The following is a 12,978-nucleotide window of genomic DNA, read 5'->3' on the forward strand; positions in this document are numbered from 1 at the left end:
CCTACACAACTGGAGCATGTGTTGATATGAAATGAGAAAAGGAGGTTAGAATACAGCCCGCACCCAGGAATGAGTAAATGTAAGGGCAAACACTACATACTATTACATATTAATACTAATATTTATAATCTAATGTGTGCCTATCCCTTTTAAAATACTAAGAAGGTGCTCTTTACTTACATTTTTATGGGATATTTGTTTCTGTTTCCCTTTGAACCTCCAGTTCTTTGCTTTTTTAAAAATCATAAATCACTGTGCAAAATATGGCACACGCTATAGTGTGCAGTCTGCCTGTACAAAGCATCCTGCGGCAGGACTGCGAGAATATTTTGCAGGTGGAGATGCAGTAGAAGCAGCTGGATCGCGCAGACCTCCGCCTCCACTGTCAAGCAATGATTAAACACAAAGGTAGGACGGAGAGAGAGGGACAGAAGAGCGAACAAACAAACAAGAACACAGAGAGCAGGATGAGTGTGTGAGGAAGGAGCTGAATCACATCACTCACTCCATCTGAACAAAAAAATAAAACAGACCAGAGAGGTACAACTGACCTCACAGTCTTGTGTAGACTGGACCTATATTTGTAGTCGGCGCGCGCGCACGAGTCCGTCTGAACTTGCTGAACCCATTTTCTGCGCGCGCTGAAAAATGTGCCAGGCTTGCAGCATCCCGCGGACGTCATGGCAACCTGTGGGGAAGCAGGCGAGCGCGGACTCGTAGTGAATGTGTGCTTGAGCTCGTGCACAGGTGTGCGTGAGCCGTCTGATGTGTTGTTGTAGTCTGTACTAGTAGTCGAGCAGGACGATCAGAGGGGAGAGCGGTGCAAGCAGCACCACCACCACCACCAGCAGCGGAGGAGGAGGAGGAGGCAGGGCGGGAGGCTGGTTTAGGATGTTGCGTCTGAGCTGTCGATTAGGCTGATCAGAGCCGGAGCTACGATGCAGTGACAGTCTACGGGAAGACACGCACACACACGCAGCGGGGGAGAAGAGGGGAGAGCACCACGCGAATGCGCACGGGAAATGATCCGCTCCTAGACTATGGCACCGTCGGGCTCGCGTAGTATCAAGCGAGGCTGTCAGAGAGTTTTGTACTGGATCCCGGTCCTGTTCATCGCTCTGATAGTGGCGTGGTCATACTACGCGTATGTTTTGCAGCTTTGCATAGGTAAGAATGAGCTGTCTCGGTAGTAAGGGGGGATGATGTGTGTGTGTAAGAGAGAGAGAGAGTGTGTGTGAGGAAAGGGGAAATGCCCCTAACTGGTGTGTGTGTGTGTATTTTTTGAGATTGGGTGGAAACACATTTCCCTTTCAGCAGTTTGTGAATCAGGCTTGTTATTTATTTATTTTATTTTGGCATTCACAAGAATGTCTTTATTGTTCACGCAGTGTGTGTGTGTGTGTGTGTGTGTGTGTGTGTGTGTGTGTGTGTGTGTGTGTGTGTGTGTGTGTGGACAGTCACATGACAACAACACTTCAGCCAGTTGTCAGCATATTGTTGCAGGCAAGTGAGAAATGTGTATTTTCACAGTGCAACTGGAGGACTGTGCAGCCTGCTTTTATTATGAAGTATGTAGCACAGGGTGTGAGATTGGGATTGGACCATCTGTCTCAGATTATCTGATTCTAACGCCTCTATCAGCACTATCTTAAAGTCTTACTGTAATAGCTTCAGGTTCAGTTTGCAGTAGCTTCATCGTGTGACAAACACTGCAGGCATTATCCTATAGCAATAAAAGTCTCTTATGGCTTTAGTCAGGCATCCTTCCTTCACTTCCCCTCCTGCAGCTGATTATTGGGTGGCGCGGTTACAGACGGCGAGCCTCCTCGGTGAGCAGTGAGCACAAAGTTGACCTGGATAGTGAGTAATGGTTTCTAGGATGTCTCAGTGGAGTCTCGGCAGCCTACTCTTGTGCTCCATTTGGCACATTGTCAGACCACAAGGAAAGAAAATCTGCTCTGTCACAAAAAAGGGGGAAAAAAAGAAGGGGGGGGGGGGCACAATAATGGAGAACATCTAATGAGACCAAACAGAAGCAGTTTGATGTTCTGGCTGATTGATCCTTTATCTGATCTTCTCCAAATTTAGACAGACACCAGAGCTTAGAGTGTGCAGGAGTCATAGTGTCATGACACAGCAGCTAGATCCTGTCCCACGATGAACCTCTTCTAGAATTACAGGTCACCACGTGTCTGCCGCCACCCACAAGACTTCTTTCATTACTTCAGGGGAATAGAAAAATAGCCTTTTCTTTATAAAACTGCACTGTTTTGCTGAACAACGGGGAAACAACAGCGATGCTCTCGGGTCACATGGAACGGGCTGATGAAAACAGCAGCAGCAGGCCAGGAAAGTGGCCGCTCGGGGCCAGCGTGCTCTCCGCAGCCATACACAGAGTCAGTTGTGTGAAAGCATCATCAGCTGATACAGCTCGCTCATCAGCTCATGTTAATCCCATTGTCTGGCTTACATAATTCACCCCCAAGCTATCTGAGGTTGACCCACTTTCCTGCAACCCCCCCCCCCCCCCCCCTCACCCACAACATCAGCCTTTTGAACAATCGATCGCCTTTTAAAGATTGTTAAAGAACTGAAGTCAGATGCTGTTTAGCTTCTTGTCCATTTTTGGAGACACTTTTTGTCAGGAATGCAAACACGATTAGGGAGCGCTGATCCATGTACATGTCCTTAATCAAACACACACACCGTCAGACTCTGGGGTTTTTATGCTGGCATGGCAACATGCACACAGTTTTTGACTGTGTGCCACGATTCAACTCCTTGGCTCACCTATTCTGAGTGTCTGTGTATGTGTGCACGCTGCGTTACTGCCTGATTGCCAAAGATAGATGATTCCGTATGCTTAACTAATCATTGCTTTGAGGTAAATGTAAAAAACACCAACAGGAAATTTCCCAACAGGTCTTAACCTCTGCCTTTCTAATGTTTTAGTCCAGCGCTGAAGGTGTGTGTGTGTCCGTGTGTCCGTGTGCAGGTTTTTTTGGGATGCTCATCCAGGTGCTCCTGTCAGCCTCCAGCTTCACCCGGTCCCTTCAGTGGGAATTCACACACTCAGACACAGACACACTCGCTGTGCAGGATGCTCCTTTGTTTTTCACTACCTGTACTCAATGCTCAGCTATGGAGGAACAATGAGTCAAACTGTTTGACAGGGAGCGTGTTGCATATTGATTTTGTGACTGGTGTGAGACCCGACGTTGGGACGGAGGCTCTACAGAGTCAGCGTTTCTCCGTTTTGCTGATTTCAATTCAGGCGCTGACTGATGGCCGAGCATGTTGACAGTCACAATGAGAACCACCCCACACGTGGGTCATCCCCAAGTTAAGGAAGAAATGCATATGTGAAAAATCTGTTTCTGGTAGTCTGACTGTGCCTTTTCACTGTTTCCCTTTCCATTCTTCAGAGTCCATTGAAGACACAGGAGAAAAGGGTAAGTGCTTTATAATGGCGTTTATCATCCTGAGCTCCATGAGGCAGCTGTTCTCTGTTAGGTGTTGAGCTGAGTGGCCTTTTAGTCTTTGCAAAGGTAAGCCCTCCAGCTGGAAATGTGCCATTGGGTTTTGTCATTAAACTGTATGTTTAAAGGTTTTTATTTAGTGTGCATTTCACAATATGGAGGTAAGTTCAAAGACACCAAATGAAGACAGGAGTGGTTTGTTTTCAGCAGTCTTTTTAAGGAGGGAAGTTGGATGGAGTTAAATATTCAGACTCTCCAGAGGATAAATCCTGATAACTAGTAGCATTTAATGTCACCGACAGGTTAGATTCCACCTATTTTTTAAAAAAGAAACATGGCTAAATAATGTTAAAATGCATGGAAATATAAATTAATTGCTTTGTCAGAAGACCTATTAAGCTGTTACGCTGTAAACTTCATTGTCATAGTTGGAAAATTCCAGTTACATGAAACTGATCTCAGTTCAGTTCAGTTCAATTTTAATTATATTGCGTCTTTGTCTCTCTTCGGCCGCTCCCTTTAGGGGTCTCCATAGCAGATCATCTGCCTCCATCTCACCCCGCCTCCAGCGTCCTCCTCTGTCACACCAGCCCTCTGCATGTCCTCCTTCTCTACATCCTTCTCTGAGGTCTTCCTGTTTTCCTCCTGCCTGGCAGCTCCATCTTCAACCTCCTTTTTCCTGTTCTGCACACGTTCAAACCATCTCAGCCTTGCCTCTTTAGCTTTAATCTCCAACCTGAGCTGTTTTTGTCCATTCTGGTCACTCCCAATGAAAACCTTTGCATCCTCAACTCTGACACCTCCAAGTCCGCCTCCTGTCTTATAGTTTATTACAATTTATAACCTCACTACCATCTTGTAAACCCTCCCTTTGTTTCTTGATGCTATCCTTCTGTCACAAACCCCCTGATGCTCATCTCCACCTGCTCCACCCTGCCCACACTCTCTTCTTCACCTCTCTTATGCATTGTCTGTTGCTTTGGATGACACCAGGCATTTAAGCTCATCCACCTTCACTACCTCCTTGCATCTCCACTGTTATACCTCCACTATTCACGCAGATGCATTCTGTCTTGCTTCTACTATAGATTTTCATTCTTCTTCTCTCCAGAGCATACCTCCACCTCCAGACTCTCTTTCACATGCTTCCTACCAAGTTTCATGAAATTCAGCTCAGTTGTTTTTGCTGACAAACAGCAATGGCACACTTCCACCCTGGCGCTCGCTTTAGCAGAGGAAATAATCAAAGAGACTCTCTGTAAATGGATTCTGTGCCTGCAATAAAATTTCCATCAGCACACACTTAAGGCATCTTAAAAGTAATTAAGCTGCATACTGAAGCCATGATTGGCTCAATGCTGAGTTTATACAACTTGTTCATTGAGCCCGATTTCTCCTTCACTTTGATTTACACCGTCCCAGTGTTTGGCACAACAACAAATAATAATTACCGCAGGCTGATTTTTAATACTCTACCGATTTTCCAATGAAAAAGGCGAAACTGAATCACCAACATCGTTCTTGTTCAATGGAGTGTACGCGCACCGCTGAAAATTGACGCTGGTGTTCTTCTTTCTTGTTTTTGCTTGCAGTCGTATACTTGCTGGTGTACCATGTCGTTTTCATCATGTTTGTGTGGGCGTACTGGCAAACCATCTTCACCAAGCCCATGAACCCCCTGAAGGAGGTGAGTGTGTCCGACCGTGACGCAGCGTGCATGTCGCAGTGTGAAGGGAAGCTGTAGTTTAGCGCTTCCCCGTGTGATTGAATGCTGCATTTAGACTAATAATACTCTCCAGTGGAAGTGCCTGGATCTGCACTCTTAATGGCTCTGATCCTGGCCACAGCACTTAAGCCCCGCGGGGTGAACGCATGCATACATCTTAAGAGAAAAGCCACGGTTGCAATTTCCACAGAGGCGAACCGCAGACACGCAGGCAGCAATCATTGGAATAAAAGTCCAGACTTACATGTGCTGTGCTGTTTGTTATGGTTATTTGTTTCCAGTGTTCGGTTATAAATTGTCCCGGTGGCTGCGAGGGCTGGAGAAAGCCCCCCACCCCACCCCAAAAAAAACACCAAAAGAAAACCCAGAAACAAATGGAAGAAAGTGCCCTGCTAAGTTGGCTTTCACAGTAGTAGAAATTCCCGCATTACTGATTCTCACACAGCATGGGGCTTGTCTGGCAGAATAATTCAATCGGTTTTAACAAATGCAAAGGGGCGGTGAACAGCAGTGATGGGAGATTGGTCTGCTGATAAATCACAGGTGTTGTTTGCCTTTCCCTCCGTGCTCTGCCCTCCATAGTTTCACCTGTCCCACTCTGACAAGGAGCTGCTGGAGCGTGAAGATCGGGGAGAGTCTCAGCAGGAAATCCTGAGGAGGATAGCCAAGGATCTGCCCATCTACACCCGCACCAACTCCGGAGGTACAGTAACGGCACGCAGTGCCGCTGAGGCAGAACAGCTGGAATAGTCAAGACTGACGCGCAGCTCTCAGAGCTCATTTCAGCGCCTGTCACCTTGTTAGTCTGTGGTCAGGAGTTAGGAGAGGCTGCTGGTACTGCTGCTGACGGCTGTGTGATTGAATTGGCTGTGTCTCCTCAGCAATCCGTTTCTGTGACCGCTGCCAGCTGCTGAAGCCTGATCGATGTCACCACTGTTCAGTCTGTGATAAGTACGGCTCCTCGCTCATGCACCTTTAGAGAACAGACCGCACTATTCGCCGCACGCAGGTGCACAGAGAGTTACTCACAGTTTCACTGACGTCTCACCCTGCTGTGTTACAGATGCATCCTGAAGATGGATCACCACTGCCCCTGGTATGGAGTGACTGTCTTTTATTTAACACACAGTATTGGATTATTGACACTGCATTAGTGCACCGCTGTACTCACGTGCACTTATGCTCTTTAGCGATATAAATTCCCTTTCAGTAAAGCCCCACAGCAATAGAGTTTCACTGCAATCCATCATACTGAGATTGCACCACATTGCCAGAGCATTCAAGATAACTAGCAAACAGGCCTCGTTTAGACCACACAGCCCAGCCCACTCTGCCCTTAACAGTTTCATAATGGAAGTGTTGCATATCAGGCTAGTGGAAAAAAATATAGACTAATTTTTTGGTGGAATTTTCATTTCTGCTTCCAATAATTTCATCATCACCTCTGAGCAAATTTTGATTCGGTGTTCCAGCTTTCATTTTTATCTAAGTCAGTAAAGCCTTCTGGAAAAACAGAAAAAGTTTCCCACCCCTGACGTAGATGCACAAACAGCTTGATTTGATACTCTAAGCTACCAGCTGGTTCTGGCAGCAGAGGGAGACAAGACAAATCCGATCCTAGTGTGTCTAATTTTTGGTAAACACGATCAGCTTGTTGGCTCTCTTGTGAATAATGCACCATATCTGGTGTTCAGGGGAAAAACAGGAGAATCAGTAGGAACTGTGTATATAGTTTATACTGGGACATGAAGCAATAAAATCTGAGATTTCTAGTTATTTATTTAATTAGCTGGTTTTATTTGGGAGTGAAACCACACACACCTGTGCTGGCCTCTGATTGGTTAAAAGGACTAATTGCTGGTTGATGATTTTTCCAGCTAAAAAACACAAACAAATTCACAAACACCTGATAGAAACACTACATTTCTGTCACTTTGCTGCCTGGCAGACTGTATCTTCCCCTTTTGTTGACTGAGCTATGCGTTTTTATTATAAAAACCCCTTTAAAAAGCTGAAATAATAGACACAAATGTAACAGCTGCTTTCTGTCGGCTTAGTTTCATTAGCTAACATTAAAAAAGGTCCCTCCCCCTAGCCCATCCCTGCTGCTCTGCACAGCGATGTAAAGGGTGTCCGAATTGTCTCAGGAATATTGAAGTGTGCATACAATCGTTTCCATCAGCAGCCTGCGTCCTTTCATCCATTCGTTATTTTGCAGGGTGAACAACTGTGTGGGATTCGCCAACTACAAGTTTTTCATGCTGTTTTTGTTGTACTCGCTACTCTACTGCCTTTTTATAACTGCTACGGATCTTCAGTACTTCATCAAGTTTTGGACTGTAAGTACGAAGCGATCATGGTGTAATATGTCCGTGCGTGAATGTGTTGTTGTTGTTGTTGTTGTTGTTGCTGTTGTTGTTTTTAAACAACTTGTTTAATCACAGATGAATATTTATGTTTTACCCTTTTTCACAAGGCTGGAGGTAGAGCACATTTCCGCCTAAAAGAATACCTGGTATGAACCAACCAGCTACTAAATTAGAGACTGCTTCCCTTAAAACAGCTAGTTGAAGTCTCTCCAGTTAGAGAAAACCCGCTGATGAGATTTAGTTTATTCTTGTGTCAGCTTTGTGCCGGTGTAGCTCTGTTAAAGTGTGTGTGTGTGTGTTTTTCCCTTCTCAGAACGGCCTCCCAGACACTCAGGCAAAGTTCCACATCCTCTTCCTCTTCTTCTCGGCCTCCATGTTTTCCGTGAGCCTGGCTTCGCTTTTCATCTATCACTGCTGGCTCGTCTGCAAGAACAGATCCACTCTCGGTAGGTAGCGTCCTCCGCGCCCGCATGCGTGCGTCTGTGTGTTTTGAGTTTTGACGCAGTGTTTGCAAAGCCTCAGCTGGACACCAGCGCTCTGTTTTCTAGGAATCTGCCTCCTCTGTTTGCACAGCATCGTCTTTGCACTAATGATGAAGGATGCTGTATGCCTTTTTCCCCCCTTTCTCCATCTGTCACCATTCTCATCAGCACACTGCCTTGATGAGCCTCTTTGGGCTGCTGTCAGACAGAGGAGTTTCCCATTATGCGTGCACAGTGGCACACTTTGTCCCTGTGCGTGGAGGAGAGTGGATTATCCAGAGGAGTATGTTACAGTGTAATGCAAAGACACAAGGCTGGGAGCAGTAAGCAGCTTAGTAAGAGACACTGATACGGTGTTCAGAGGGAGAAGTCACACCTGGCGAAACAGCCTGAGATCTAGTTTTTCCTGCACAACAAAGACACTTTGATTCAGAGTTGTTTTCTCGATGCCACAGTTCAGCCTGAGCGGGTCCCGCGATGATCCGCTGTTTGATCGAGCTCCAGTTTAAAATTAGCAGATTGTGCAGAGGCTGAGGAGGGAGTGCTGTGTTTCTAATTCTTCTTCTTCTTCTCCTCATCTGCTGTTACAGAGGCAGTGCGTTCTCCTGTGTTTCGTCACGGCACAGATAAGAACGGCTTCAGTCTGGGCTTCAGCAAGAACTTCCGCCAGGTGTTTGGCGATGAAGTCAAATACTGGCCAATCCCTGTCTTCTCCAGGTGAGCTCATCAAAAGCAGCTTGAAAACCACTTCTCAAATACCAGACAAAGCATTTGAACCAGTCATAAATGATTAACACCAGCCTACAGAGGGTTATTTTACAGTTTATAAACCCCGATGACCACTAAAATTTCAGTCTAGCCTGAAGAGCAATCAGGTCAGAGACTCGAGGAGCTGCTTCAGGATACAATAATGTGATCAGTAGAATTATAATCATCCCACACCTGCTGAGAGGCTAATATGTGACTGAAAAATGTCCAAGCATGATATCAGAGCATTCTTTTATGTTTTTTTTCCCCCTGGTATCTTAAGTAAAGTCATACAAACAGCCTATTCAGAATGTTATATTATTAGATCAAAACCAGCTCTGAATAATGCCGGCATAAACATTTACACTTACAGTCATGTGAGGAATTCACATTTATCTTCTTCATAATCATGTCCTTCAGGCAATGTTGTAAAAAAAAGAAGCAGTTTAGGGAATTATTTTAGCATATTTAAACACAACGTTGTCAAAGCAGCCGTGAATGAATGAAGTCAGCAGTGAGCTCAGGGATTGCTGAGCATCGCCACTTAGTTTGAAACAAAATGGTTCAAAAGAGACAGAAAGTCCCAGAAGAGACAGCAGCAGAGCATTAGATCTCAGGAAACAGCAACATCACCGCTGTGAGTTGATGCTGATGCTCCAGTTTTGCAGCTTAAATATTATTTTGTGACTATACAGCAATTTGGCAGTGACAGCTATATGAACTGCAAAGTAACAAGAATCTGACCTGCGATAAAAATGGAACATGGACTTCCTGGATGTCACGTTACAATTAACTACACGCCAAGCTATGCTGTTATTTAAATGTAAATATCTGATGTTTTAAAGAGAAAAGCTGTAACCGTGCTTATTTGTGCTGTAAAGTTGGATTTTTTTAACACTGTAGTCGATGGGGTTTGACGGAATGTTGGTGGCGGGCTCAAGTGGCCACTAGAGGAACTGCAGCTTTTAGCATTTCACAGCGGTTGGTATGAATAGCAGTTTTTGGTGGCTAGTGTTACCTAACAACACTGCACTGCATAACTAACTTTGCAGAGTCGTTTTCCTGCCTTGATTATCCATACATGCTTTAATGTTTAGCTTTTTTTAATCCTATAATTTCAAGGGACTCATATTCAGTAAAAACATACACAGGTTTGCTTTAACAGAATCTGCTTAAACTTAAATATGCATCCATAACATAGAACACTTACAATCTGCAGTAATTGGATCATGACAACTGTGCTTCTTCTTGTCTGGTGGCCTTACAGTTTAGGCGATGGCTGTTCGTTCCCAACCTGCCTGGTGAATCTGGATCCGGAGCAGCCCTCCTCACCAACTGGCTCCAACCCAGCCAACAAGAGGTGAGTAAAAAATAACACCATCCAATTAATATGTGAACTCGAGTACTTTACAGAAACAGAGTCTGCACAGCTGCATATTAGCCTATAGGGGTTTTATCAATTGTGCAGATTTAATTATGCAAGAAAATAGATCACCTGTTAGCAGCTCCATTATCAGTGATGGGTCTCCAGGTTTAGATTACAGGAACATTTTGCATTGATTTTCACCCCCGGTTCTGTTTGTGTAATCTTAGTGCAGCAGAGGGCCGTCAGTTCCCCTCCAAACCACTCAGAGAAAGCCAGAGTCGTCTGCTCACCAGCACCCCCTCCTGGTCAGAGAATGAAACTGCAACGGACAAGGACAGAAAGGGTAAGATGATGCTCCTTCTGTAGGGTTCTCCGCAGCTGCTTGATGATAAAACAGCAGCACTGTACCAAGGTCTTGAGCCACTCATTTTCAGAGGAATGGTTTTTTTTTAGTAGCTATTGATCAAAGGCTGAGGTATGCCAAATCACACGAACCAGACTGAAAATCAGGCCTCATGGGGTGATGAATGCAAATTTGAAAATTTTGGCTCAAAACATTGTTAGTATGTGCGAAGGAGGTCAGGAGTACGGTGGCCCTGAGAGGCCAAACACACTGCAACTTAAGAAAACACCAGCAATAAGAAACACGTTGCAAAGCACACAAAACAAAGGGGAAAAATGAAAACAGAAATAGGAAAAAACAGATTTCCAAAAGCAAGGGAAGTGTTTTTGGGGAGACAATAACTCGACGGACCAGTTACAGGAACCAAAATATGCTAAGAATTGCTCTGGGAGACACTTAAAAGAAGTGGAGGATCTATCGGTTTTATGAGGAAAGAAAAGATGAGAGGTAAGTGTGTTAGCCTAACTATTAGCCTAAAAATTCGTCATCAGTATTATATGAATCATCAGATTAACACACACCTAGCATATTTTGGTTCCTGCAACTGGTCCGTCGAGTTATTGTCTCCCCAAAAACACTTCCCTTGCTTTTGGAAATCTGTTTTTTCCTATTTGTTTTCGTTTTTTCTATTTCTTTTTTCCTATTTCCGTTGTGTTTTGTGTGCTTTTGCAGCGTTTTTCTTATTGCTGGTGTTTTCTTAAGTTGCAGTCTGTTTTTGTCCACTCAGGGCCACCGTACAGGAGAGACGGTTGTGTTGACAGCCATCAGTAAAACACGTTGGAGGCTCTGTAATGGTTTGGGCTGGATTCCCCTCGGTCGTGTTTGGGATGTTGTCATAATTTATGGAATTATTATTCTTTTTTGCATGGCAAAAATCCCAAACACGCAGTGCAGTGAAATATATGTGTGTGTGTGTGGAGCACCATCAGTCATGGATTGCTGCACCTATTTCCCATTTTCCAGTTAAAATGTTAAAAACTGAGTGCGAGCTCAGGAGTTTTGCACAGTACTGCACTCCAAGATGTTGAGTAATGTTCCACCTGTGTGTTTGATTCAGGTGCCAGTAACCCAGGGATGACCATAGAGAACGAGGCGTAACCACGTTTGACACTACAAACCAGAAAAGTATGTTTACGCTCACGCACACCTTACCTGCAGAATGAGATTCAGGATTATATTTTTAAAATTCACGTTTCCTTGTTTTGTCTCGCAGGTCTATGCTGCCCCCTCCTCTGTGTCCGTGCCTATCAGAACGTGACGTGGTGGTGACATCATATTTGTCGTTTTCCATTAGTGCACCATGCTTATGAGAGACTGACTTCGCTAACAAACCGGAGGAAAACATAATAATCGTCATTTACTTCTCTTATCGTTATTATCTGCTGCTGCCTGAAAGTTGGAACAAGTCGACCGTATTTGAAACTGCATTCCAATTATCCCGTTTTCTTTTTTCTATACAGACAAGCACAGAGCAGCAACAGAAGAGCGGACTTTTTGCACTTTGAACTATAAGTGAGCTGCTTTTGTACGTCCCAGTTCAAAAGTCTGCAAGTCTGTTCGTTTTCAGTCGTTCTCACAGCGTAGCGCTCGAGTAGATGCAGTTTGCCAAATGTTTGCTCTGAGTATAGATTAGTAGTGATGTTAATGTGCTATATAACTGACATTCCTTCAGACATTTTTCTTTTTCTGTTTCTTTTTTTGTCGTTTGAGGGGCTGGGGGCAGGTTTCTCCACCCGCTGTGTTGAGTATTGTGCAAGTTGATGAAATGATGCATGCTCTCATCTCAGGATGTCAACGCAAACACACCTTGTGAAGTGAACGTGTCCCCCGCCCACCACAGAAAAGAGTAGTTAGTAGTAATTAAATTCCAATAAGGGCTCTGCTAGATCTTTATAGCATATATGAGGATGTTGCCGTCACACCTAAAAGCTGGTGGTGCTCTGTGCGTATGACAGCGCCCCTCCCCCAGTCCCCCCTCCTGCCAAATATGTCCTACAGTCTGACGTCAAACTGCTGGCCAAAAAGCTTCCCGACTGTTCTGTCTATGAAGGGCCCGCCAGCAAAAACAAGCCTTTGTGCGATGCTGCTGCAGATTCTGTTGATTGTTTTAATATCTCACATGTTGTGGATGTACTGCAGAGCAAAAAAAAGAAGAAAAAAATCTGCTCCGGTCGCTTCGTGTGGTTCACTTTGACCTGAGGCTGGAAACGATTAAAAGCGTCACTGAAAATTAAAGAATGTACGCTCTTCTCAAAACAAAAAGCTTCATAGTGACAGTCAGTGTTCGATCTCTATTTTTCTATTCTTCTGTGTATGACTTAAAGACTATATGGATGTGAGAGGCAATGTACTGTACAGTTGTGATGCCTTACAAGAATAAAATGAGCTCATCTTCGGTCTCACTCG

General features: G+C 44.7%; 1 protein-coding gene across 2 annotated transcripts; it reads left to right on the top strand.

The window, feature by feature from the left end:
* The first annotated feature begins 805 nt into the window (after window positions 1-805).
* zdhhc2 (zDHHC palmitoyltransferase 2) lies at window positions 806-12,967 on the top strand. Of its 2 annotated transcripts, XM_085288831.1 has the most exons (14): window positions 807-1,167; window positions 3,426-3,452; window positions 5,072-5,166; window positions 5,788-5,908; window positions 6,087-6,156; window positions 6,269-6,301; window positions 7,424-7,544; window positions 7,682-7,720; window positions 7,888-8,020; window positions 8,647-8,773; window positions 10,071-10,163; window positions 10,397-10,512; window positions 11,630-11,697; window positions 11,786-12,967. In XM_085288831.1, exons 1-13 carry the CDS (start codon window positions 1,041-1,043, stop codon window positions 11,668-11,670), a joined length of 1,143 nt encoding a protein of 380 aa, XP_085144957.1. In that variant the 5' UTR covers window positions 807-1,040; the 3' UTR covers window positions 11,671-11,697; window positions 11,786-12,967. The 2 variants fall into 2 exon arrangements, with proteins under 2 accessions (XP_085144967.1, XP_085144957.1); XM_085288841.1 differs by lacking the exon at window positions 7,682-7,720 and having other exon boundaries at window positions 806-1,167.
* Window positions 12,968-12,978: the final 11 nt, after the last annotated feature.

The sequence above is a fragment of the Mchenga conophoros genome, linkage group LG2 (genome assembly GCF_057382185.1).
Source record: "Mchenga conophoros isolate Kocher_MC1m ecotype Shallow Benthic linkage group LG2, M_conophoros_male_GT1.1, whole genome shotgun sequence".
Taxonomy (NCBI): Eukaryota; Metazoa; Chordata; class Actinopteri; order Cichliformes; family Cichlidae; genus Mchenga; species Mchenga conophoros.

What these genes read in the sequence shown, in the direction of transcription:
- zdhhc2 (XM_085288831.1), top strand. Translation starts at nt 1,041, where the DNA reads ATGGCACCGTCGGGCTCGCGTAGTATCAAGCGAGGCTGTCAGAGAGTT. An exon ending in TGAAGACACAGGAGAAAAGG is followed by an intron (nt 3,453 to 5,071) that starts GTAAGTGCTTTA and finishes TTTTGCTTGCAG; the next exon opens with TCGTATACTTGCTGGTGTAC. An exon ending in CCAATCCCTGTCTTCTCCAG is followed by an intron (nt 8,774 to 10,070) that starts GTGAGCTCATCA and finishes GTGGCCTTACAG; the next exon opens with TTTAGGCGATGGCTGTTCGT.